This window comes from Sorghum bicolor, chromosome 8 (genome assembly GCF_000003195.3).
Source record: "Sorghum bicolor cultivar BTx623 chromosome 8, Sorghum_bicolor_NCBIv3, whole genome shotgun sequence".
NCBI lineage: Eukaryota > Viridiplantae > Streptophyta > Magnoliopsida > Poales > Poaceae > Sorghum > Sorghum bicolor.
The window spans coordinates 437,105-459,922 of NC_012877.2; the positions used below are offsets into that span (position 1 = coordinate 437,105).

Sequence of the window (22,818 nt, forward strand, 5' to 3'; positions counted from 1 at the left end):
GTTTGCGATCGAGTTGATACCAGGTACAGCACCAATATCTAGAAGGCCGTATCGGATGCCCCCAAATGAACTCGCAGAATTGAAGAAACAACTGAAGGAATTATTGGAAAAAGGGTTCATCCGGCCCAGCTCGTCGGAATGGGGTTGTCCAGCGTTGTTTGTGAAAAAGAAGGATCAGTCGTTGCGCATGTGCGTGGACTATCGTCCACTCAATGCAGTGACAATCAAGAATAAGTATCCCTTGCCAAGGATTGATATCCTGTTTGATCAGTTATCCAAGGCCAGAGTGTTTTCCAAGATAGATTTGAGATCCGGGTATCACCAAATCAAGATTCGTCCGCAAGATATCCCGAAGACTGCTTTTTCCACCAGATATGGGTTGTACGAGTATCTTGTCATGTCCTTTGGGTTGACAAATGCTCCTGCATACTTTATGTATCTGATGAATTCAGTCTTTATGCCAGAATTGGATAAGTTTGTTGTGGTGTTTATCGATGATATCTTGGTGTATTCAGAGAATGAGCAAGATCACGCCGAACATCTGAGAATCGTGCTGACCCGATTACGAGAGCATCAGTTATATGCCAAATTCAGCAAGTGTGAGTTCTGGTTGAAGAAAGTTCCGTTCCTAGGGCACATTTTGTCTGAAGAAGGAATTGCCGTGGATCCATCAAAAGTGCAGGAAGTCATGGATTGGAAGGCACCAACTTCTGTCTCGGAAGTTAGAAGTTTTCTTGGTCTGGCCGGGTATTATCGTCGTTTCATACCTGACTTCTCCAAGATTGCTAAGCCAATGACAAGTTTGCTACAAAAGGATCATAAGTTCGTCTGGACGGAAGGGTGTGAGTTAGCCTTCCGCACCTTGCGAAGGTTGCTAACCACTGCTCCCGTTCTGGCACAACCTAATATAGAGAAGCCTTTTGATGTGTTTTGTGACGCATCAAAGAGTGGCCTGGGGTGTGTGTTGATGCAAGATGGCAGGGTGATAGCTTATGCTTCCCGACAGCTAAGAAAGCATGAAGTCAACTATCCAACGCACGACCTTGAGTTAGCAGCTGTGGTGCATGCTTTGAAGATCTGGAGACATTATCTGCTAGGGAATAAGTGTCACATTTACACCGATCACAAGAGTTTGAAGTACATCTTCACGCAGTCCGAGCTGAATATGAGGCAGCGACGGTGGTTAGAGCTAATCAAGGATTATGACCTGGAAGTTCACTATCATCCAGGTAAAGCCAATGTGGTCGCAGATGCTTTGAGTCGCAAACCGCACTATCAAATGATTCAACCGTTGTTTGAAGATGGGTTCAATCTTATGCATCCTGAGGTCTTATGCCATATACAACTCAGTTGTTCACTCGAGAGTCAAGTCATTGAAGGTCAGAAAACAGACAAGGGTATTTTCCACATCAAAGAGAAGATTAAAGATGACCCAAAGACTCAGTTTCGGGTTGATGAGAAGGGAGTACTATGGTTTCAACAGCGGTTAGTGGTCCCGAAAGATCGGGAGTTGAAGAATCGCATCATGGATGAAGCCCATCTTTCTAAGCTTTCTATTCATCCGGGCAGCAGCAAAATGTATCAAGATCTAAGGCCCCACTTTTGGTGGACTAAGATGAAGAAAGAAATAGCAGCTTATGTGGCCCGTTGTGACACGTGTTGCAGGGTTAAGGCCATCCATATGAAACCTGCAGGTCTGTTGCAACCTTTATCGGTGCCGGAGTGGAAATGGGAAGAGGTCAGTATGGACTTTATCACGGGTTTACCAACCACAAGGAAGGGGAATGACTCGATTTGGGTAATCATAGATCGATTAACCAAATCGGCCCATTTCATCCCTGTGAAGACTCGTTACAGACCTCCCGAGTATGCTGATATATATATGGCTGAGATCGTCAAATTGCATGGTATTCCCAAAGCTATCATATCGGATAGAGGACCGCAGTTTACTGCTCACTTCTGGGAGCGCATGCATAAGAGCCTGGGGACCAGTCTGATAAGAAGCACGGCGTATCATCCCCAGACTTCAGGTCAAACCGAGAGGTTAAATCAAGTGTTAGAAGATATGCTGAGGGCCTGTGTGCTATCATCCAAGGGATCATGGGAATCGTGGTTACCTTTGGCTGAATTCTCCTACAATAATAGTTATCAAGAGAGCATCAAGATGGCCCCGTTCGAAGCTTTGTATGGGCGGAGATGTCGAACTCCTTTAAACTGGGTTGAACCTGGTGAAAGAAGATACTATGGTATCGACTTCGTGAATGAAGCAGAGAAAAAGGTGCAGATCATACAGCAACATATGCAAGCGGCACAGTCACGACAAAAGAGTTATGCCGATAAGAGAAGAAGGCCACTTGAATTCAACATAGGTGACTATGTGTACCTCAAGGTTACGCCAATGAAGAAAGTTCAGCGTTTCCGAATTCGAAGTAAGCTTGCACCCAGATATGTGGGACCGTACCAAGTGCTAGAGAGGAAAGGCCCAGTGGCCTATAAGATTCAGTTACCTGAGGAGATGAGCTCGATCTTTCCGGTCTTTCATGTGTCGCAGCTACGGAAATGTTTGAAGGTGCCAGAGCAAAGAATCGAACCTCGAGGAATCAAGATAAAAGCGGACTTGGAATATAAGGAGCAGCCAGTGAGAATCGTGGATACCAAGGAGCGAGTAACCCGAAACAAAGTTGTCAGAACATATAAGGTGGTGTGGAGTCATCATGACGATAGGGATGCCACCTGGGAAACAGAGGATTACTTAAAAACAGTTTATCCAAAGTTTCATAAGAAATGGTTAGTAACCCAAAATCTCGGGACGAGATTTCCCTAAGGGGGGAAGGGCTGTAACACCCTAGGTGTCAAGCATGCACTTAGCCTCAACAAAGCCATGCATAAGCATTCCATCAAGCATAAGCATCATGAGCATGACACTCTTGAGCAAAGTATGATTTTATGTGCTTCATTTCATGTGTTTTAAATATGATAAAAATATGATACTTGCTTCTAAAATTGTGAAAAATTCAAATTAGGTTGCTTTATGTGTAAGAAGAATTTAGAATATTTTTGTGCAATTTTTGGAGCTATGGAATTTGAGAAATGGAATTTATACAAAAATCTCCAAAAGGTATTTATTTAAAACCTAGAACTGAGTTTTAACTTGTGATTCAAATTCTGTTTGGAATTTGGTCTTGCTTGTTAAAACAAAGTTGTAGAGTTTTTATTTTGGAGCAACTTTGCTTTTGGGTGAAAATGGTGAAAATGATTTGAAAATAGTCAAAATGCTGTTGGAAGAGGATTTGAGAAAAGAATTTTTTTAAAAAAAAAAAAAAGGGGAAAAGGGGGCGCTAGCAGGCCGCGGCCTCGCTTCTGGCCCACTGGCCGAAGCCGGCTCGGCCCGCCCGCGCTCTCCCCTCCCCCTTCCCCGCGCCCGCGCTCGCGTCCGCGCGCGGACAGCGCTCGCCGCGGCGCCGTGGCACGCCGGCAGGGCTCGGCCGCCGCGTGGCGGGCATGCGGCAGCGAGGACGCGCCCCGGTCGGCCACCAGGTGCCCCGGTCGCGCTCGCCTCCGTCCCCTCTCCCATTTGCGCCCCTCAGCTCCCTCCCTCTCGCTCTCTCGCCCTCGCCCCGCACGCGCAGAGCGCCACCGTCGCCATTGGAGCCCGAGCTCCGCCTCGGCTGTTCCTCCCCCGTGCGTGCGCCATTCTTCGATTAGTTCTTCCCCGAGCTTCGCCCTCGCTCCGCCGTTGCAGAACGCGCATCTGAGCGCTCGGTAAGGCACGGTGAGCCCCGCTCGCCCTCGCTTTCTTCTCCGGCGAGAGCTCCGCCGCCGCACGCGTGGTCCGCGCGTTTCCATGCCTTCCGGTGCTGCGTAGTTGGCGCATCGTGTCCGCCTTGGCACCGCGATGCTCGCAAGCCCTTCCAGCCACGCTCTACCAAGCCGGCGTCCCGCACCGACGACGAGCAGCGCCGCCGCTCCGCCATGGCCGGTGGCGAGCCTGCTCCGGTCCGTTTTAGGCCGCGCAAATGGGTGCCCTAGGTCCGCCGTGAGCCGTAGAACGTGTAGAGCCGCTTGATTCGCCGAAAGGGGTCGCCGACGGTGAGCTCCGGCTCGCCGGAGCTCCTCCCCTCTGCGCTCTGACCAGCGGGCCCGGCTGGTAGGCGGGTCCGCTCGTCAGCGGCCGCGGGTGCACTGCACCGGGTGCACCTAGCAGGTCTCGGGATGGATTTTGTTTTGTTTTCAGAAAAATAATTTCCAGGAAATGATTTAAATGTTTAAAAATCCATATCTTGATGAATATAGCTCCAAAAATGGTGAAATAAATTTTGGTGTGTTCCTTATTTCCAGATCTACATCCTAGTATGATTGCATGTCATGTTTAAGTAACTTTTCTGTGTAAGTATAATTAATCCATGTTTTTGTTAAACTTGGAAAATGCATAATAAATAAAATATGGTTCAGAAAAATGTGAAACTTGATTTGTTGGCTTTGCATGTGTGTTTACTCACTGAGAAAATATTGTTACATATTATTTGGTGTATAAATGAATTTATGGCAATTTAAATGCTTGCATGGCAGTGCTTTATGATTTTTAATAATTAATGGAGTCATGCAATAAATCTGGAAAATTTTGTGGATGTTTCTTATGATATTAGGTAAATTGTAAAAATATGAAATCTGTTGTTTGACACTTATATCACAGTAGGGTGATTTTACTTGCCTTATCCATTAATCTTGTGATTTTTGTGACTCAAAATAAGTAACCAAAAATTATGAAAAATTTACAGTAGACTTTATGATTAGCTAGTAGTCTCCTGTAATTTTTCTGGAATTTATTGATGAACAGAGTTGCATGTGATTTTTAATGGGCTTAGGAATGAATAAAGAAAACTATAAATGGTTGTATATATAGGTGGAATGGAATGAGTTAGGTTTGGTGTATCTTTGAAGCACCATGTAGGTTGCTGATGTCATTTGAAAAATAATTATAGAAGAGAATATAATAGATGTTTGATTCAATTGTTTATTCTTGGATGATGTTGACTACCTTGTAATGAGCATGATCAAGTGCATTACCTATGCATCATAACATGACTCTTTTGGTACTCTCTCATATAAGCATCCACTCGGGCATCTCGCACTCCACTCATGAGCATATATGCATCATACAGGCTCGCAGGAGAACGAAGTGAGACCCGAGGAACCCGAGGAGCTTCAGGAGCAGGAACCTCCGGAAGTACAAGAGCCCGGAGAGGAACTGCAAGAGTGCCCGGATCACCGACCCAGCACGTTTGAGAAAGGCAAGCCCCGGAGCATTCTAAGTCTCCCTAGTCTCGCTAACCTACTAAGTATATTACACTTGTTCTACTATATTGCATATAAGTAATAGGAGTTGCTTGATACCGTTGTTGCATATGTATTCCTTGTTATCCCTACTCGTTTATCCACCTTGTCCTATGTAGATAGGCGCGGAGTCTATGCTTAGCCTGCTTAGTCCGGTAGAAGTCGGGTGATTCCCTGTCACCTGCGAGATATAGGTGGATACCCGTTTGTTTAAGCAATAGTTGCTTGGGGAAAGAAATAACCGAGTGTGGAATGTAATTGGAGACTGGGCAGGGTCTTATGGTGGGTTGCCCATAGTGCCCCTGCCTGTGTCGATTAAGGACCGATCGTTGACGGCCCTCTTGTCATGTTGAACGCATGCCCCACATTTAGCTGGAAGGATAAGTCGTTCCGACCGCGAAGCCTGAGCACTATCCGGGCCGGGAATCGGCCCGATGTACGCGCTGTATTGGTGATGGTTGAGGAGAACGACGAGGGCGCGGCGCGCAACCTTGGTATACCTTGGATACCTCGGTCGCCGGAACGGTCCTCGGGTACGGGCGGTGCCTGTCGAACCCGCGAATTGGTCCTGGATAGTGCAACACGGTGACCTGTAGCTCACTTGATCAGTGAGTGTGGTTTGTGTGGGGAATAAACTCGCCAGCTGGTCAGAAATCGATTCGAATCGCCATCGCTCCTGGATAGTGAGCACTTGACATGAGCCCTGTCCTCGTAGTAAGGACTATGGAACACTTGGGTTATAATGATGAATGGTTTAAGAAGTGCTATGATGAGGTTCTATCATAGTCTCACACTTGTTTGTAATAGCACAAGAGCAAACCTAGATAATAGGTAATCATACTGTCAACTTGAGCTAATTAAAAGAAGAAAGACTTAGGTAAGTTACGTTAGTGAAATACTGCGGTTTTGCAAAGATGTCGTCAGCTACCCCACTATATAGCCTTCATGATCCTTGATGAGTCTTTATTTTAAGTTATGACGGGTAAGTCTAGCTGAGTACCTTCTTGTACTCAGGGTTCTATTCCCATGTTGTTTTGCAGATGGTCAAATGTATTATGGTTATTGCATCCTCTGTCTGTACCCAGCTATGGGTGATGACTAGACCAAGGGCGATGGTCACTCCGTCTCTTCCTTTGCTTTTGTGGGAATGACCGAACTATGGCACTGTACCAGACTTATCGTGTGTGTTGTATTTTCGAATTATGAAGCTTCCGCTACTTGAAGAACTTGGTTTGTAATAACTTTAAGCACTCCGATGTATTTTATGAATGTTGTAATCTGGATGTACTTGTGGATGGCGACCGCTAAACTTATTACGATCTTGGCTGTTATGTGAAGTGTGGTTTGAAATCCTTCGAGATTTCACGGACTACCGGGATTATATGGGCTTAAGCGTGATAGTTCGACTACGCAAATGGTCACTATCAGGCTTAATCTCTTATAATTTGGTCGGTTCTGTTACAGCCCAGCCCACCGAGCTCCTTCGGCCGAGTGCATGTCTTCCAAGCAACCATACATCTGCCTCGCACATCTCCATCTTTCCCACACCAGAGGAATCGCCGGCAGACTGCATCAATCTCAGCTCGCGCCCAGGGCGGTAATCCATCCGCCATCATGGAGTAAATGGGTATGGCTGCGAGGACTGATTTAACCCAGATCAAGCGCCCGCTCTTGGCCATAAGGGGTCCCTGGCAGGTGGGCAACCGGCGAGCGACAGCGTCGATCGTGCGTTGTACTTCAATTTTGGGTAGCTTTGCTGTGCTTAATGGCAAGCCCAGGTAGCGGATGGGGAATGGCGCGATCTGACATTGAAGGATGAGCTTCAGGTCGGCGATGGTCTCTTCTGCCCCGTAAATGTTCGTAATCGAACACTTCGCCAGGTTGGTTTTGAGGCCCGAGACCTCCTCGAAGATTCGTAGCAATCCCTTGATGGCCGCAGCTTCATCAGCGTCCGGGTACGCGAACAGGATGACGTCGTCCGCGTACATGCTGCACTGGAATCTGATGCCATCGTTGTCGAGGCTCCTAAGCACACCGTCCTGTCTGGCCGAGTTGAACAGGCGACCGAGAACTTCCATGGCACAGATGAACAGCAGGGGGGAGAGGGAGTCTCCCTGGCGCACGCCACGCCGGTGACGAATTCGTTTGCCTGGTTGTCCGTTCATCAGGATGTTGGAGGACGCCGTGGTTAGGAGTGTGGTGATCCATCGCCTCCAGCGCACCCCGAACCCCATTGCCTGCAATACGTCCAGCAGAAAAGGCCACAGGACAGTGTCGAACGCTTTGGCCACGTCGAGCTTCAGAAGTATCTTGGGTCTTTTCTTCTTCCGCAGCATTACAGCAGCCCTCTGAATGTATTTGAAGTTGTCCTGTATGGATCTTCCCCGGATGAAGGCGTTTTGCTCGAATGATATAAGCGTGTGCATTTTTGGAGCAAGCCGAAGCGCCAGGATCTTCGATATGAGTTTGGCGAAGCTGTGAATCATGGTTATGGGCCTGAAGTGGGCGGGTTCGCAGGCTTCAGCAGTTTTTGGCAGTAATACTATCAGTGCTCCGTTCAGCCTGCCGAATGCTCTGGAATCTCCGAACAGCACGGCATTGATGGCAGCCATGATTTCCGGCTTGATGATGCCCCAGGAGTGTTTGTAGAAGGCACCGGTATAGCCGTCCGGCCCCGGCGCTCTGTCCGGCGGCAACTCCTTGATTGCGTTCCAGACCTCCTCCTCCGACAGCGGTTGTTCCAGCGTCTCCAGGTCCTGGGCCTCGATTCCGATTGCCTGGAAGTCGATTGTCCCATCGCTGTGACCATCCGTGCCGAAAACTCCCATGAAGTGGTCGTGGATAGCTTGTTCCATTGTCTCCCGGTCACTGGTGAACTCTCCATGCACCCGGAGCCGGGTGATCATGTTCCTTCTTCTTCGCCCTCTGGCCATCATGTGGAAGAACTTGGTGTTGGCGTCTCCTTCTGCCAGGAAGCGCACTCGGGACCTTTGCCTGGCAATCGTGCGATCCAGGGATGAGAGACCCAGGCATTTGAATTTGAGGTCCGTGCGCAGCGCGCGCTCAGAGTCAGTGAGCTGGCGAGTGTCCCCAATCTGATCTAGTTTGAGAATTATTGTCCGAGCCATGAGCAGCTGCTCTCGGACGATTCCAATCCGTCTTGCCGCCCAACTCCGGAGTTCTCTGGCCAATTTCCTGAGCAAGAAGTCTAGCCGCATAATCGGGTCTAGGATAGCTTCGTCGCATGTCCAGGCCTGCTGCAGCACCTCTTGGTAATCCTCGAATTTCGGCCAGAAGGACTCAAAGTGAAATCGTGGCTTGGGATGGAACGCCAAGTTTGTTTGCAGGAGGAGAGGGCAGTGGTCTGAAGCATCGGATGCCAGAGCTTGGAGGTGACATGCTGGGAACATACCCTCCCAATCGAGCGACACCAGCACACGGTCCAGACGCACCAGGGTCGGGCTTTGGCGTTCGTTGCTCCAGGTATACCTCCTGCCATGTAGGTGTATGTCGAGTAGTTGCAAGGTTGCGACCGTGTCCCTGAAGGCCCGCATCATGCGGCGATTGACGCGCGCATTGTTCTTGTCTTCCTCTTCCAGGATTAGATTGAAATCCCCGATTATTGCCCATGGACCAGGGCAATGGTCTCTGATTGCTTCCAGTTCTTCCAGGAATAGTCGTTTGTCACCGTCTTCCTGAGGACCATACACAACTGATAGCCACCATGGGTCACCTGCAGCCGGGACGATCTTGACGGTGCACGAATAGCAGCCGATGGTTGGGTCCTTCAGCTCTACCTCTGGAAACCTTGCCGCAACCAGAATCCCTCCCCTCGTGCTCGCAGCAGGGACATAAGCAAACTCTCTATAGTTATTGCCCAACATGGAGGCTATGAGCCAGCTGTTTACAGTGCTTAACTTAGTTTCAACTAAACATACAACGTGCGCACAGGCATCGCCAATTAGGGTTCGGACGTTGTCGCGACGGGCTATGGCGTTCAGGCCACGGACGTTCCAGCATATGACAGTTGTGTTAGCCATTGGCGTGGACTACCAGTTGTAGGCGGGACCGTCATGGTCTGGACCGTGGTGCCCGGCGGCACCTTCGGTGTTGCCCATCCAGGCACCCGACTGGGAATAGCTCCCGTAGAGCTTCGTCGTCTTCAGGGTTCCCGCTGAAGAGTGCATCGAACTTTGCAGTGGCTGACTCCTCATTGAGTGCTGAGGCGTGGCCAAGCCTCTTGAGCACTAGATATTCACCGCGCTTGGACGTAGGGAGTCTGGACAGACTTTGCGCTGCGATCCGGCGGCTTCGCTTGATCAGCGGCCTAGGCGTTGTCAACTCCGTCGTCGGTGGCTTGCTGAGCAGCGGTGAGGTCTTGGCTTTCTTGACCCTGCGCGCGAAAACCTTGAACCTCTTCTGTGCTGGCGGCGTGCTCTTAGGCGTTGCTGCTTGCTTTGTTCCTGGGACGTTGCACCCCGGTGTATTTTGGTCGCCGCCCTGTTCGAAATCCGGCACCAGGCTATGCTCGCGATCCTCCTCCGTCGACTGGCTGATGGCTAGCTTTGCGCGCGCCGTAGTGTTTTGCTCGGCGCCCTGCTCTAAGTCCGGCCCCAGGCTCTTCTCACGATCAGTGGCCTCAGCCTGCTTGTCTTGGTTCTCGTGGAACGGCAGACGGGTTTTGCTGCTGGGCCCGATCTCTGGAGGTCCTGCGCAAGCGGGGATGGGCTCTTGGTTGCCGCACCGAGGAGCCGTCCCGTGTGTGGTCCTGGGCACGGGCATCTCCGAGACTGGTTCCACGGTCGTTGTGTCCTCCCTGAACACGTCTCGTTGGACAGTGGGTTGGTGCTCTGCGCATGCAGATGGCTGGGCTGGCAGGGCTGGCTCCCTGGCGGCCTGCTGCCTTCCAGGAGTGTTCTCGCGCCCGTAGTCCTTGCCCTCCGTCTGCAAGTGATCAGTGCTGAACTGCTTTTGGTTGTCTTGATCTGGAGCTGCTGCGGGCGTGCTGTTCTCTCCTTTCTGAGCGGTGCCAGCAGCGACAGGGGTAGGCGAAGCGGTGGTATTTGATTTTGGCGTCGGGCCGCTGCTTTGCCGCCCCGCGTCCAGCTGCGACTGGAGCTTTGGCCGCCAGACCAGCCGCAGAGGTTGCTTCTTTACCTCCTGCCACCATTGCTTTTCCTGGTTCTGACCATGGTGACGCTTGGTTTGTTGTCCGAAACGGATCCTTTCTTGCGCCGGCACTCTGGATTGGGCATTGGGGCCCACCCTTGAGGTAGCTGGCACTCGCTGGCGCGGACCACGTGTACCGAGCCTTTCATGAGCCGGAACCCTCTTGGCCGCGTTCGGGCCCACCCTCTCGGTGGCTGGCACTCTACGGCGCGGCTGCGTCCCGGCTACGCGCTGTCTGCCATGGTCGCCAATGGCGTAGCTCGTCGGCGGCGCTCCGTCCGGCGTCCCACGGTGGCAGGGGAATGGGTGGAGACGTACCCCAGAACCTCTGGCGGTGTGTTGCCGCTTCCGGTTCCGCCCGTCTTCGGCTGGGTCGTCGTCGGAGGAGCTGTCATCGCTGCTGGCCGGAGGGTCGAAGTCACGAACGCTTCGGAGATGTACAATAACCTTGTAACGCAGCATGTCTTTCTTGTTGATGAATGGCGTCGTACCCCGGAACCTGAATCCGTCTCCCTGGACGGCGTCGGCTGGCGGCTCCGCAATGCTGAGCCAAATGATCTTGGGCAGACTACTCGGGTTTGCCGACCACGCCGTTAGCTTGTATGCAGACAGGTCGTCGGCCACCGTTGTGACCGCCTCCACCTCCTGAATCCAGCAGTACGGTGCTAGGATTTTGGCCACTGTCTCTTCGCGCCATACGTGTGGCGGCACTCCTTCCAGCTCGATGGTTAGCTTGTAGTACAGTGTGGTTAGTTCGGCGTTCGCCACCCTGGACCAAGGTAGCAGGATCAGCGGGGACGCTCCGAACGGCGCCGGCGAGGCCGCCAAGACACGATCCTTGATGGCCGCCGATGCGCACATCACGACGAATCGCTGTGGGAAGTACTTCTTGACTCGTATGTCCTCCGCTTGAACACCGGCGGCTGCCACCAGAGCTAGCAGCACCTCTGAAGTGGTGTGGTGTCCTGGATCGCCGCTGGGTTGCGCCACGATTGCCAGCTGCATCGATGCTTCGGCGCTGTTGACGGCGTCGCCCCTCTGGATGTAGCATTCGGCCTCCCGCGGCCTGAACGCCGGGTGGCCTGGTGGTACTCCATCAGCGAACTCAGAGCAGGGATCCTCGCAGGAGTCGTCAAGGATCCGCGGGCGCGGGCGGTCAGGCGGCGTGACCGCCCTTTCGGCGGCCGACCCCTGGGGCGTGGAGGATCCGCCCCGACTGGCGCGGACGAAGCGGTTGTCCTGCGTCCCTCCGGCGGCGGTTGACACTGGCGGTCGCCTGCAGTCCTTGGCGAGGTGTCGTGGGCTGCGGCAGCGAGCGCACAGCCGGGGGCGCTTGCAAGTTGCGATCTTGTGGTTGAAGGACAGACAATTGAGGCAGCGGCCATCGTACTCCGGCGGAATTCCGCGCGGCGGAGGTGTGCGCTCCTTCCTCTTCCGTGGCGGTGGACGAGCCTCATCGCGGTGCAGTACCAGCTGCCAGCCGTCGCGGTCTGGCGTCGTGGCTCTGCGTTGCTTGCCCAGTCGACGGTGCGCTGGGGTTCTCTGCGCCTGCGACCCCATACGCTGGGTGGCCGGGATCCTCTGGCCTGGCGCGGCAGCCCCCGTCGTCTTCGTCGTCTGCGACGCAGTGCGTCGCTGCTCCGGCTGCCGTTCCGCCTCGCCCTTGTGTCGGGCGATTGTCTTCGCGCGCCGCTTCCGTCGAGCCTGGGTCTTGGAGAGGGCGCCGTGACTCGCTTCGGCCGCGGTCTCACCCGGGCCTTGGCTGTCAGCTGACGCTTCCCCAGGCGTGTCCGCCGGCGGTGTAGCCTGCTTTGTTGTGGCCTTGGTCGCAGCCTCAAGGTACGACGGCATCTCCGGCGAGCTGTAGTCGAAGTCGCTGTCGCAGTCAGAGTCAGCGGACTCTGCTACCCACCGCTGCGACTTGCCCCGCCCGACGGACTTTTCCCCGGGGAAGAAGGGCTTGGCGTCCGGCGAGAGGGAGGGGAGTGAACGGGGGGAGGGCGTGGAGGAGGGGGGGGAGGGGAGGGCAGCGGGGCCCTTACCTGGCGCCGGCGGGGAGGTGGTGGCTGGCGGCGCCTGGGTGGCTTCCGCCAGGCTGGTGGCGAGAGCCATCCCCCCAAGCCAATGTCCGTTTCCTCTTCTTCATCGTTAGCTTCAATAGTGAATCGTTTTCGTTTTTTATACGGATCACCGATCTTCACCTCCTTTCAGCTGTTGCTAGCGAAAGCACGGGTCACGGGATGATTCATGTCCCACCGGTTCAGTTCCGTTCGCTTGTTTTGTTTCTACCTCTCTCTCTCTCTCTCTCAAAAACACCGTTGTTGACTTTGACCAATCATATTTGACCGCTCGTCTTATTCAAAATTTTTGTACAAATTCTAAAATAGATAAATCATTATTAAAATATCTGTAACGATCAAATAAGTCATATCAAAATAGATGATATTTATACAAAAAGTTCTAATAAAATGGATGGTCAAACAAGATGTCTGAAAGTCAATAACAACGGTTTTTTTGAGACGGATGGAGTATCACTTAGTAGTGTTTTTTTTCTTATAAAGCGAAATATGAGATTTTGCATTAGGAACCTTAGAATGTTTTTTTATTTTATTTTTGCCCTTTTAGAAACGTTGGACGGAGGAGGCCATCGGTAAACCGAACACGGACAGAACACCGACAGGAGGCAGAAGAAAATATTTGGCAGACTGAAATTTTGGCTTTTTATAGATAGGTATAGATTAGCAAACATTACTTTTAATTATAATTTTTTAGACCAGCGAACAGACTTGTTGTTGGATGCTAAAGTTTCTTCCTTGCAGTGTACTGTACGTGTATGAATGTCTGGTAACACAAAAGCTCACTGTTCAACTGTTTGTTACCAATGGGAAAAAAAAAATATTAGGTGCATACAGTATGCACAGCGCTGTGCATACACGATATATATATAAAATCCTTTTCAAACAATATTTTATTACCAATATTTCTTGTTTGATTATTAGAGCCAACCCCTTTCACGGTGTGGCAGACACACGTACAACGTAAGCCAGATATTTTTGCAAGAAACAGTGGAAAAAGACAAAGACCCAATGCAAGGACAAAAGATGAGGGAGAGGAGATGCGTGGTTGCGACAGCTAAGCTAGCACACGACCACATGCATGTCACAAAGATGTGCGTGTGATGACCTCCTCCCGCGCGTTTTGGACCACCGCCACGCACGTCATTTTCATTTTTTTTTTTTACTTTCATGGATCATGGTCGCTTTGTAGAAACCATCTACCTCCATTTCCGTTCCTCATCCCCCAGTATTTTTGACTGATGTTACTGGAGGCCAAAGTTTCTCGTCTTCCTTGGATGCTCATTTTATTAGAGCATCTCCACTAAAAATAAATGATCTAATTGAGTAAAACTCTAAGGTAATGTTTGGATAAGAGGATGGAGTGGATGGAATGGGACGATCCCATCTGGAGATGTGTTTAGTTGCAAGGCAAGCTAGGTCAAGTCCGTTTTCGAGGAAGAATATTCTCTTAAAATCAAGGGGATAGGGTCGTCTCCAATTTACACCGTCTTCGTCCGCTTCAACGCGTGTGTGCGGCGAGGGTACGTCAGCTTTGGTACAGTGTCAGCGTCTCCTCCCACGGCGAACTCATGACGACGATGGCTCTTTCCAGTGCCAAGCTCGCCACAACGGCTCCTCCCATGCCAAGATCTCAATTCGGACCTCCGCAGTGGCGACCTCCAACACATGGACTTCCATCTTCGACTCTTTGCAGCTCTAGGGCGCAAGGGAGTGCCCCAACAAGTTATGGGGCTCGTGCTTCCAAGCGCAGAGGAAGGTGCGGTGCCGATGAGCAGCAAGGCGGCGATGCCTGGGGCGGGTGACTACGATGCAGACGAACGGCTATAGTGCACACAAGGAGATAAGGTTGTTTTCTAGAGCCAATGCTGACATATAGGACCCACATAAATAGCTAACGATGTTAAAATCCCTTTCATCCTCTCTCTCTTCGTCCCTCTTACCAAACAGAAAATAAGAATCGTCCCATCCTCTCAACCAAACAGATAACACAAACTTATTCCTAAAAGCTGGGTTAGGTTCATCTCGTTCTACTACGCTCCTGAACCAAACACTATACAAAAATTTCCTTGTGAGTGATAGAATAAGCTCCAATAGATTTTTTCTCAACTGAGGAAACATCGCCTCAATCCGATCCATCAAAGAAAGAGGATAGCAATAAATCAACCCATGTTCCCTCTACACGTGTTGGATGAAGCAAATGTGTTGGCGGGGAACGGAGTGCTGCGCCATCAAGCCACGCTGGGTAGGAGAGCAACCCCTCTGCTAGGCCAGGCGGGGCAGCCAGCGTAGTGCCGCTGCTGAACGAGAAGCCCCTAGGAAAGAGAGGACAAAGAATAGAGTTTTCTTCTTCTTATCATTACCCTCATTGACACGTATGGCCCATACTATGACACAAACTCTCCTATCCCCTTTAATTATATTTTCTCAATTTCCTATACTGATATTTTAGAGAATGAGGACTAGGATTTCTATTCAGATTACTCGAACAAAAAATTAAGACTTTTGGGATTTTTTTTTAACAAATGAACTTTGTTAGAAATGATCTTGTAATGTGGCAGAAACGCCTCCCTCCTAATCATGTAAACAGCCTTCTGGGCTGGCACGCTCTCATAAGCGATTATATCCCCAACTCTTCCCGCCGCGGGTAACCGATTGGTAGGGCTTTTAGAAATTCAAAAGGTGGGGAAACTCCCCCCCCTTGGCACTTTTTTTTGAAACTCAATGAATTTTGGAACTTTAATATTAGAAGAAAAGGTTGGTATATTTTCATTTTATTTTTTTGAGGGGGATATATTTTCATTTTGCATGAGGGTGGGATGTCGTGGAGAGAGAGTAGAAAACGAAAATTGCATCATAGGGTCCATGAAAAATTCCTGGAAGACCCGATCCATGAGACGGGCCCAGCCCATTCAGTTGAATTCAGGCAGCCCAGCCCAAATAAACAAAAAGAAAAAAAAAAACCCTCCTTGCCATCTCTATTTTTTTTGTAAAAACCCCAACAAAATCAAATGGGGAGGCAGGCACGATGCCGCTGGCGATGGCGGACGGCGGCGCTACGCCCGACGCCCTCTCCCTCTTCGCCTCCCGTCTCTCCCGTCGCAGGTAGCAAGCCCGACCCAAATCACCTTCCGCGATCTCCTACAGCTTCTCCCTCTCTCCGCCAATGCGCTGCAGGTTCGGGGACGACGACCTCCGGGTGCTGGAGGCCGCGCTGTCGGCCGGCGCTGACGTCCCCGCGCTGCTCGCCACGCGCTCGGCGGTCCGTCGCCTGCTGCAATCGAGCGCGGCGGAGGCATTCGCATTCAAGTCCCCCGCGGAGGGTCCGGCGCTGGACGGTGGGAGTGGGACGAGCCTGGCTATCGCCGACTTCTTCGCACGCGCGTTCGCCCTTGTCGGCGATGTCGAGGTCAGCACCCGACGAAATTAGTGCTTGGCGCATACGGTGTGCAGATTATGCACTGCTATCGCTAATCTGTGCGCCTACTCTGATTTGGGCGCCCGCAGTTGTCGTGCTTCAGTTCAGTATACATTCCTAATTGCAGGCTTTCAGTTTCAGCATTTTATTTTAGGCGATTGCAGCATGTTTCATTCACACTATCAAGCAACACACATCAACCAACGTGCACTCGTCATTTGTTTTATCCAGACTTGAATTTGTCCTTTTTTTACTTCTGTTCGAAGAAACCCAGAGCATTGCTGCGTTTTTCCTCTGCTAAAATACTAATACTGTTACTCTTCATGTACACTGACAGAGCTGCCTTGCCATGAGATACGAGGCCCTGTTGCTTCGAGACGCTAAATACTGCAACGACCTTCACTTGCAAGTGTCCCGTCAGGAGTGGTTAACTTTCGCGAAGGATTCTCTTGATAATGGCTTCTACACCATTGCCTCCAAGGTAGTTTTATTCAGCTGTAACCTTTGTTGTAGGTAGTGCCCCTTTACTGTTCTTATGGATTAGCATGCTGGCACTTAAGCTATTCGGTTCAATGGTGTGAGGAACACAATTCGATAGTAATCTGGAATTTTGAAGCAGAGGTTTGCTGTAGTTCGTTTAACCTAAAGATCTAACAAACGTATTGAAGCCTTCCTCTCTTACATGCTCGACTGCTTTACATTATTATCTCTCTTTAATTACTAGTTTTAGGCAATTCCATGTGCTCGAAAGTTTAATGCCCCTGTGAAAGTTTTTTTATGCCACTCTGATAATCAAACTGCTGGTAGGAAAACTAAATCTCAATCATTTCAGAAATTATTGTCGAAATAACTTTATCAGTAAATACTACTCCGAATTCATGTTTTCTCTAATGGGTGAAGGATTGTTGTCATTTAAATGGACAAGTACCATTTTTTTGCTCTGTCTGAGGTAAGCGACGAAGGTTGCTTGATGACTGTACTGTATATTGCTACTAATACACTAATGTTTATGGTTGTGCATCTGAGACAAATAAATAGAGTACTGTGGAGAATGACATTGGCTTACATAATACTGTAACTAATTCAGGCTTTTGCAAATGCTCTTGGGCACATTCATCCAAGCCACCCTGGGCACTTGGACTCTGCTAACTCCATTGAGGAGAAGGACAAGATCAATGATATAACAGGACTCCAGAACTTGGCCAGGTCATTATCTGCACAGCATTCTGGTGAGTTTTCAATGCCATAGATCACTTAAATTACATGCTGAGAAACTGAACTTGCTTTAACTTTTCAAGTAAAAAAAGTGCAGAGAAACTAAACTTGCCTTCATCTTCTGAAGTTTGGTACATGAAAGAGTGATACATGTTTAACCAACAGAGATGCAATCTGACGGAATGTATGTTTTCCTTTATGTTTGAGTAACTAATGGCTTGTTTTTCTATCAAACGTTACATCTATTATCTGGGAGATTTGGCTTGCTTTCTAATGCTATTTACTTCTGCTGTGACAGTTCAGACACAGTCTGCTGAATACATGAAAAGGAGAGCTTCAGGTGTCCACGAGAAGTATAATTTGCAATCAGGAAAACCAAACTTAACAGGAAGTTCAATGTTTAGGCTAGGGATTAAAACAAGGAACATAAAGAAATTGCTTCATAGCCAGGAAAGGAACTTGGGAGATTTGAAGCAATCTTAGCATGGCATCTTCCACAAGACCCAGAGGAATGTTATAAAATGGCGAGTTTTATGCCTTAATTTACTTATTTCTTTCTAAGTTACCACCAGTGCATATGCACTTCAATCTCTTGTATGCCTAGTTCAACATCTGCAGTACCAGCTCAAATGAATATCTGCAGTGTCAATTACATTCATCTGATTATTGAAATTGGGTACGTGGGAGTGGCATTGGCAGCATGTGTATGCCAACCGTCCTTATTTTCTTAAGTAGTCCACAACCTCTGTTCATGAGTTCTCCAAACTGGAACCACAGTATTTTTGAGCTTAGTTTTATAGCATTGAATCCCTGAAATAAATAAGAAAGCGTGACTAGACGATCATCTCCTGTTTCAGCTCAAAAAGTTTAATGAAAAGTAATTGCATTGAAATAAGATGCTGACATGGAATCATATCATTGACATATTTAGTTATTTACTCTAAAAGGTTTGCTGACTACATTACTACAATCCTTAACCACATATTGCAGCCTCGTTGACTGCTCGACTCAATCTCAATCTGATCACAGGAAGTGTTTCTAGCTATGCACAGTTGCACTTAGTATATCTGGAAAACATTGATTTTCTTTGTTTACATGCAGTCCAATTAGGTGAGAATTTTTGCAGTGGAGAAATGGAGTTATGGATGAGTCTTTGATTCAACATTAAGACGTTGAGGAGTACTTGCATCCTGTGGTACTTAGCATACTCACTCTGCAAGTAAGTTGCTATCTTCAATATCTGCAGCCTGTTTTTCATGTGCAGAACAATAATAAATAGTAACTCCGGCTGTCTGCCATGATTTACATATTGCCTTATAATATGAACTGGAATCTGTTGCTGACTGTTGAGTTGAGTGTTGGAGAACAATACGTGCGAAGCACTGTCTTTTGAGACTATTGCTTGGAAATGCCCCCACCATACCGTCCTTCTTTAAAAAAAGAAAAAAGAAAAAAAAAAGGGGAGCAGGGTTTATGTTTTTCCTGTGGAAATGTGCTATTAGGCACAAATGCACAATAGAAAAAAAATGTTGTAACACAATGCATTTGCCACGTTTTTGTTAAGCAAGCATTTGGAGATTTTCTTGGATATATGCTCTTGCAAACACCTGGAAATCTAGAAGGTCTGTAGTTGGAAGTAATTAGCATGGGTTTGTAACTTTGAACGTCAGTTACTTAACATGTGGCAGTGGAATATTCTGACTATGATCCCAGAGCACATGCTACCTGAAATGAAAAGAACCTGAATTTGTTACTTGCCCATGTCCATCCTGGTAGAGTTAATCCCATCGAGTCTGAAATGCTCAGATGGGGAACACGTTGTCGTGTTTCAGGAAAAAAGATGCCTGCTGCTTATTCCAGCAAGGAAACTTGGGATGCTAAGTAAAAGGGTTATGTGGAGTACAAGAGGTTAGATGCATGTGGGTGGGTCGTCCTGTGCCATGTGGATGAGCACTCAGTGGCGGATCGAATTTGACTTCGAGAAATCTGAAGACTTTTACTACATAGGCTGTGAAACTAACACTGTCGGCAGAGCTTAATGTAGTGGTAGGGGCCTGGGCAGCCACGGTTGTACTTGATTGGCATGCCATCCATCCATATTAGGGACCAATCAAACCTCGGAAAAGCTAGCTTTTGATAGCAATCGCATGTGCACACACGCATGGCAGCAAACTTTTTTAGAAGTCCTGCCTGCCTCCTTCTGGTCCGGACTCTGGAAGTCACTCATTTACGCCTTTGCATCCTCATGGATCCATATCCGCTCACCGCTGAGTGAGAAAATCAGAAAGCCGGTCCTCTGTAAGAGACTGCGAAACAATTAAGACGTCTTTTTTTTTTTTTTTTTCTGAAGATGAAGATCAATCATCGATCTTGCTTGCAGTCGCAACAAAACAAACACGGTGCAGTATAAGTACGTGGACATTGGAAACAAAAGATGCCTTGTTCTGTTTCCTTTTTCTTTTCTTTTTTCCATTTTCATACTAGAGTGAAATTAATTAGGATTAATGCACGAGTAGAGACGTCATAGCTGATATTTGCGTGCATGCATGGTTAGTTGCTGCAACATGAATTTGTCCTGTCATGTATAGTGGGAACAGATGTGGGTAAAATAGTGAGTAGTTGTGGAGTCTGCATCCGACTGCTGGTGCGCTGCAGACCACTATACATGTGTCACCCTCTAACTGGTACACATGTCACAACTCACAAGTGGTGAAGAGTGGAGACCCACTACTACTACATGCATATGGTCGATGTAGGTATAGTATCCTGCTACAACTTAAGACACGAATGCTTGTAGCTGGTGTATGGTGTACAACATACCCGGATTATTCCCATTTCCCCACTGTTGTAATGCACGACAAATCCCTGATCTCGCTGTTGTCATGGCCTCTTGCATGCATGGGTAGACACTAGCCACTCCTGACCTACTGCTTACATACGTGTCAGCTTTCTCCCTCATCTTTGCTAATACTCTGTCGTTTTCTCTTGCTTGCAATGTAATTAATGGTTAGTGATTATTTTTTAATTTATATGGATTGGATTGAACTTATCATGATGTGGCCGTGTCCAATATTAAAAATGAATTGAAGTAGGAGCAGTGATCCATATGGAGACAGCTGACCACGTGAATGCCAAGAATACAATACATATATCCATGTTGAATTGAACCCCGCCAATTGCCTGCCCTGTTTTAATTTCATCCCAGGCCTAGGATTAGATGAATAATAATCCTACCTAGCTAGTGCATGCATCGTTCGTTTTATAATCTGTAACGGTGTAACCCCTATATACATGCATTGCTACAAAACTACTAGCATTAAGATCGAGCTGAGTCAATTAGTGCTAGACGGCTTTGGCCGCGTCTGTACGTAAGGTGTTGCAGCTAGCTGTGCTCTTTCTTCCCTAAGCTAAGGTCAACAGACCGAACGTGCATGTGGCGCTAATTTCCACCATCACCCATAGTCAAATAATCCTGCTCTCTAGAGCTATAACTAGGTGTCGTCAGTGTGAGAACTGAGAACACACAGCAGCCGGCCACTGCCCTTGGTCTGCTGCAATAGTAGTCAACTCATTTCTCAAGATATTTACCTGTCGTAATGCATGTGACAGACTATGTGAGCCATTAACATGGAACATGGTTTATTTATTCTGTCATCACTGACAATAGATAATGCAGTCTTGTTTTTTTCGAGTCTGAGCCTCTGAGGTCTCAAGTGATGCATACATGCACGAATCACATTTTTGTCTGGCCGGCTCTGGCCAACTAGGTGTCTATTGCCGACTGCTGCAGCATGTGAAAACGGAGGTACAATTTCCATGCCACAACTGTACTGACTCGGAGGCGTGTAGAATAGTCCATGAACCATGAACGCGTAGACTATATTTAGCTTTCTTCCTTGTTTCTAGTTAATTATAAGGAGATAATGACTTTCTTAGCTGTATCTGCTTCACTCTGCTGTGACCAACAAACCTTGTTGATCGTGGCTGCTAAATGCAGACAAAGAAACCATACACACTGTTCTGGTACAGCACTACACAGCCATAACATGCTTGCTGTGCCTGTGATCCAGCTGGAAGGAAGCCATTAGCTGATAGATCAGCAGCATGACAATAGAAAACTAAACACAAATCTTTATTGTACCATGTTTGTCCTGACCTGATACTCATTAGTCATTACTCTCCTTGCAAACTATCTGATCTCTCCCATCTCCAAACCTATCAGTTCCAACCTACCATCAGCTCTTCTAAACAAGGCCCTATACTCTGCTCCTTCCCCTAGCCTGGCTTTATAAAAGAGGATGCTCTTCACCCTGCAGTCTCCCCCTTCCCTTTGCAACCATCCTTCCTGTCTCCACTGCTCACTCTAAACCCCCTGTGACAGAGGATTGAGGAACAAGAACATATGGCCGGCAGCGGAAGCGGAAGCGGGAGTGGGAGCAGCAGCAGCAGCAGCAGCAGCAGCCCGCCATGCGCATCGTGCAAGCTGCTGCGGCGGCGGTGCACGCAGGAGTGCGTGTTCGCGCCCTACTTCCCTCCCGAGGACCCTCACAAGTTCGCCATCGTCCACAAGGTCTTCGGCGCCAGCAATGTCAGCAAGATGCTGCAGGTCCGTTCAATTCTCCAATTCCTTGGATCCATGAATCATTCATCAGCTAGCTTGCTCATCATGAGGCTAACGTGAACTGCACCAACTGTTTGATTCCATTTCCAGGAGCTGCCTGCTCAGCAGAGAGCGGACGCCGTGAGTAGCCTAGTGTACGAGGCGAATGCGCGCATGAGGGACCCAGTCTACGGCTGTGTCGGCGCCATCTCCTACCTCCAGCAGCAGGTCTCTCAGCTCCAGGTGCAGCTCGCCCTCGCCAAGGCCGAGATCCTCTGTGTCCAGATGCAGCACGACGAGTCAGCTTCAGCTGCCGCCGCGCCGGCTCCGGCAAAGCAACAACTACATCATCACCACCACCAGCAGGAGGAGATGGAATGCGAGGCTTATGGCAGCCTGCTCGTGCAGAATGGCCTGATGATGAACACGTTGAACAGCACTGGTGCAGTTCATCATCAGCAGCAGATGCTGGGCAGCTTCGGCTCCGCAGGGAACACTGCAATGATGCTGCAGGAGGCGTGCCTCAAGAAAGAGACCCTTTGGGCATGAATGAATGAATTATGTACTTCCATTTGTCGATAAGAAAAAAAAAAAACTTCTTGTCTCTATGCCTGTTCATCTCATCTGTAATTTTCTGAAAAGATGGGAAATTATCAAGAGACGAGCTAGTTAACTGGGTCACATGAGCGTCAGTCTCAGCATTTCTACTTAAAAACTACTTCCTCCATCCCAATTTATAAGTCATTTCAAGAATCTTGAAGAGTCAAAGCATCTAAAGTTTAATCAACATTATAGAAAAGTTTAGAAAGTTTTATGACATCAAATAGATATTACTATGAAAATATAACTAATGATGAACCTAATGATACTTAGTTGGTATCATAAATGTTATTATGTTATTATATAAATTTGGTCAAACTTAAGATGTTTTGACTCTTCAAGAGTTTTGGAATGATTTATAATTTGGGATGGAGGGAGTAAGAATCAAGTCAAAGCTAGCTGAGGGA

At 48.6% G+C, this 22,818-nt stretch overlaps 2 protein-coding genes across 4 annotated transcripts; both read left to right on the forward strand.

Moving 5' to 3' along the window:
* On the forward strand, positions 15,586-17,939 carry LOC8070327. 3 transcript variants are annotated; one of them, XM_021445642.1, is made up of 6 exons: positions 15,586-15,683; positions 15,756-15,987; positions 16,334-16,477; positions 17,084-17,225; positions 17,309-17,395; positions 17,510-17,651. In XM_021445642.1, the coding sequence occupies exons 1-5, from the start codon at positions 15,607-15,609 to the stop codon at positions 17,356-17,358; spliced, it is 645 nt and encodes a 214-aa protein (XP_021301317.1). In that variant the 5' UTR covers positions 15,586-15,606; the 3' UTR covers positions 17,359-17,395; positions 17,510-17,651. The 3 variants fall into 3 exon arrangements, with proteins under 3 accessions (XP_021301317.1, XP_021301318.1, XP_021301316.1); XM_021445643.1 differs by having other exon boundaries at positions 17,515-17,637; XM_021445641.1 differs by lacking the exon at positions 17,309-17,395 and having other exon boundaries at positions 17,510-17,939.
* LOC8055487 (LOB domain-containing protein 12) lies at positions 18,076-22,492 on the forward strand. The gene is made up of 3 exons (XM_002441624.2): positions 18,076-18,430; positions 21,593-21,817; positions 21,923-22,492. Exons 2-3 carry the CDS (start codon positions 21,614-21,616, stop codon positions 22,358-22,360), a joined length of 642 nt encoding a protein of 213 aa, XP_002441669.2. The 5' UTR covers positions 18,076-18,430; positions 21,593-21,613; the 3' UTR covers positions 22,361-22,492.

Excerpts from the sequence above, each read along its gene's own strand:
- LOC8070327 (XM_021445641.1), top strand. The coding sequence starts at position 15,607 with ATGCCGCTGGCGATGGCGGACGGCGGCGCTACGCCCGACGCCCTCTCC. Across the intron at positions 15,684-15,755 it reads TCCCGTCTCTCCCGTCGCAG|GTTCGGGGACGACGACCTCC; the intron begins GTAGCAAGCCCG and ends AATGCGCTGCAG. Across the intron at positions 17,226-17,509 it reads ATTATCTGCACAGCATTCTG|TTCAGACACAGTCTGCTGAA; the intron begins GTGAGTTTTCAA and ends CTGCTGTGACAG.
- LOC8055487 (XM_002441624.2), top strand. The coding sequence starts at position 21,614 with ATGGCCGGCAGCGGAAGCGGAAGCGGGAGTGGGAGCAGCAGCAGCAGC. Across the intron at positions 21,818-21,922 it reads ATGTCAGCAAGATGCTGCAG|GAGCTGCCTGCTCAGCAGAG; the intron begins GTCCGTTCAATT and ends TTCCATTTCCAG.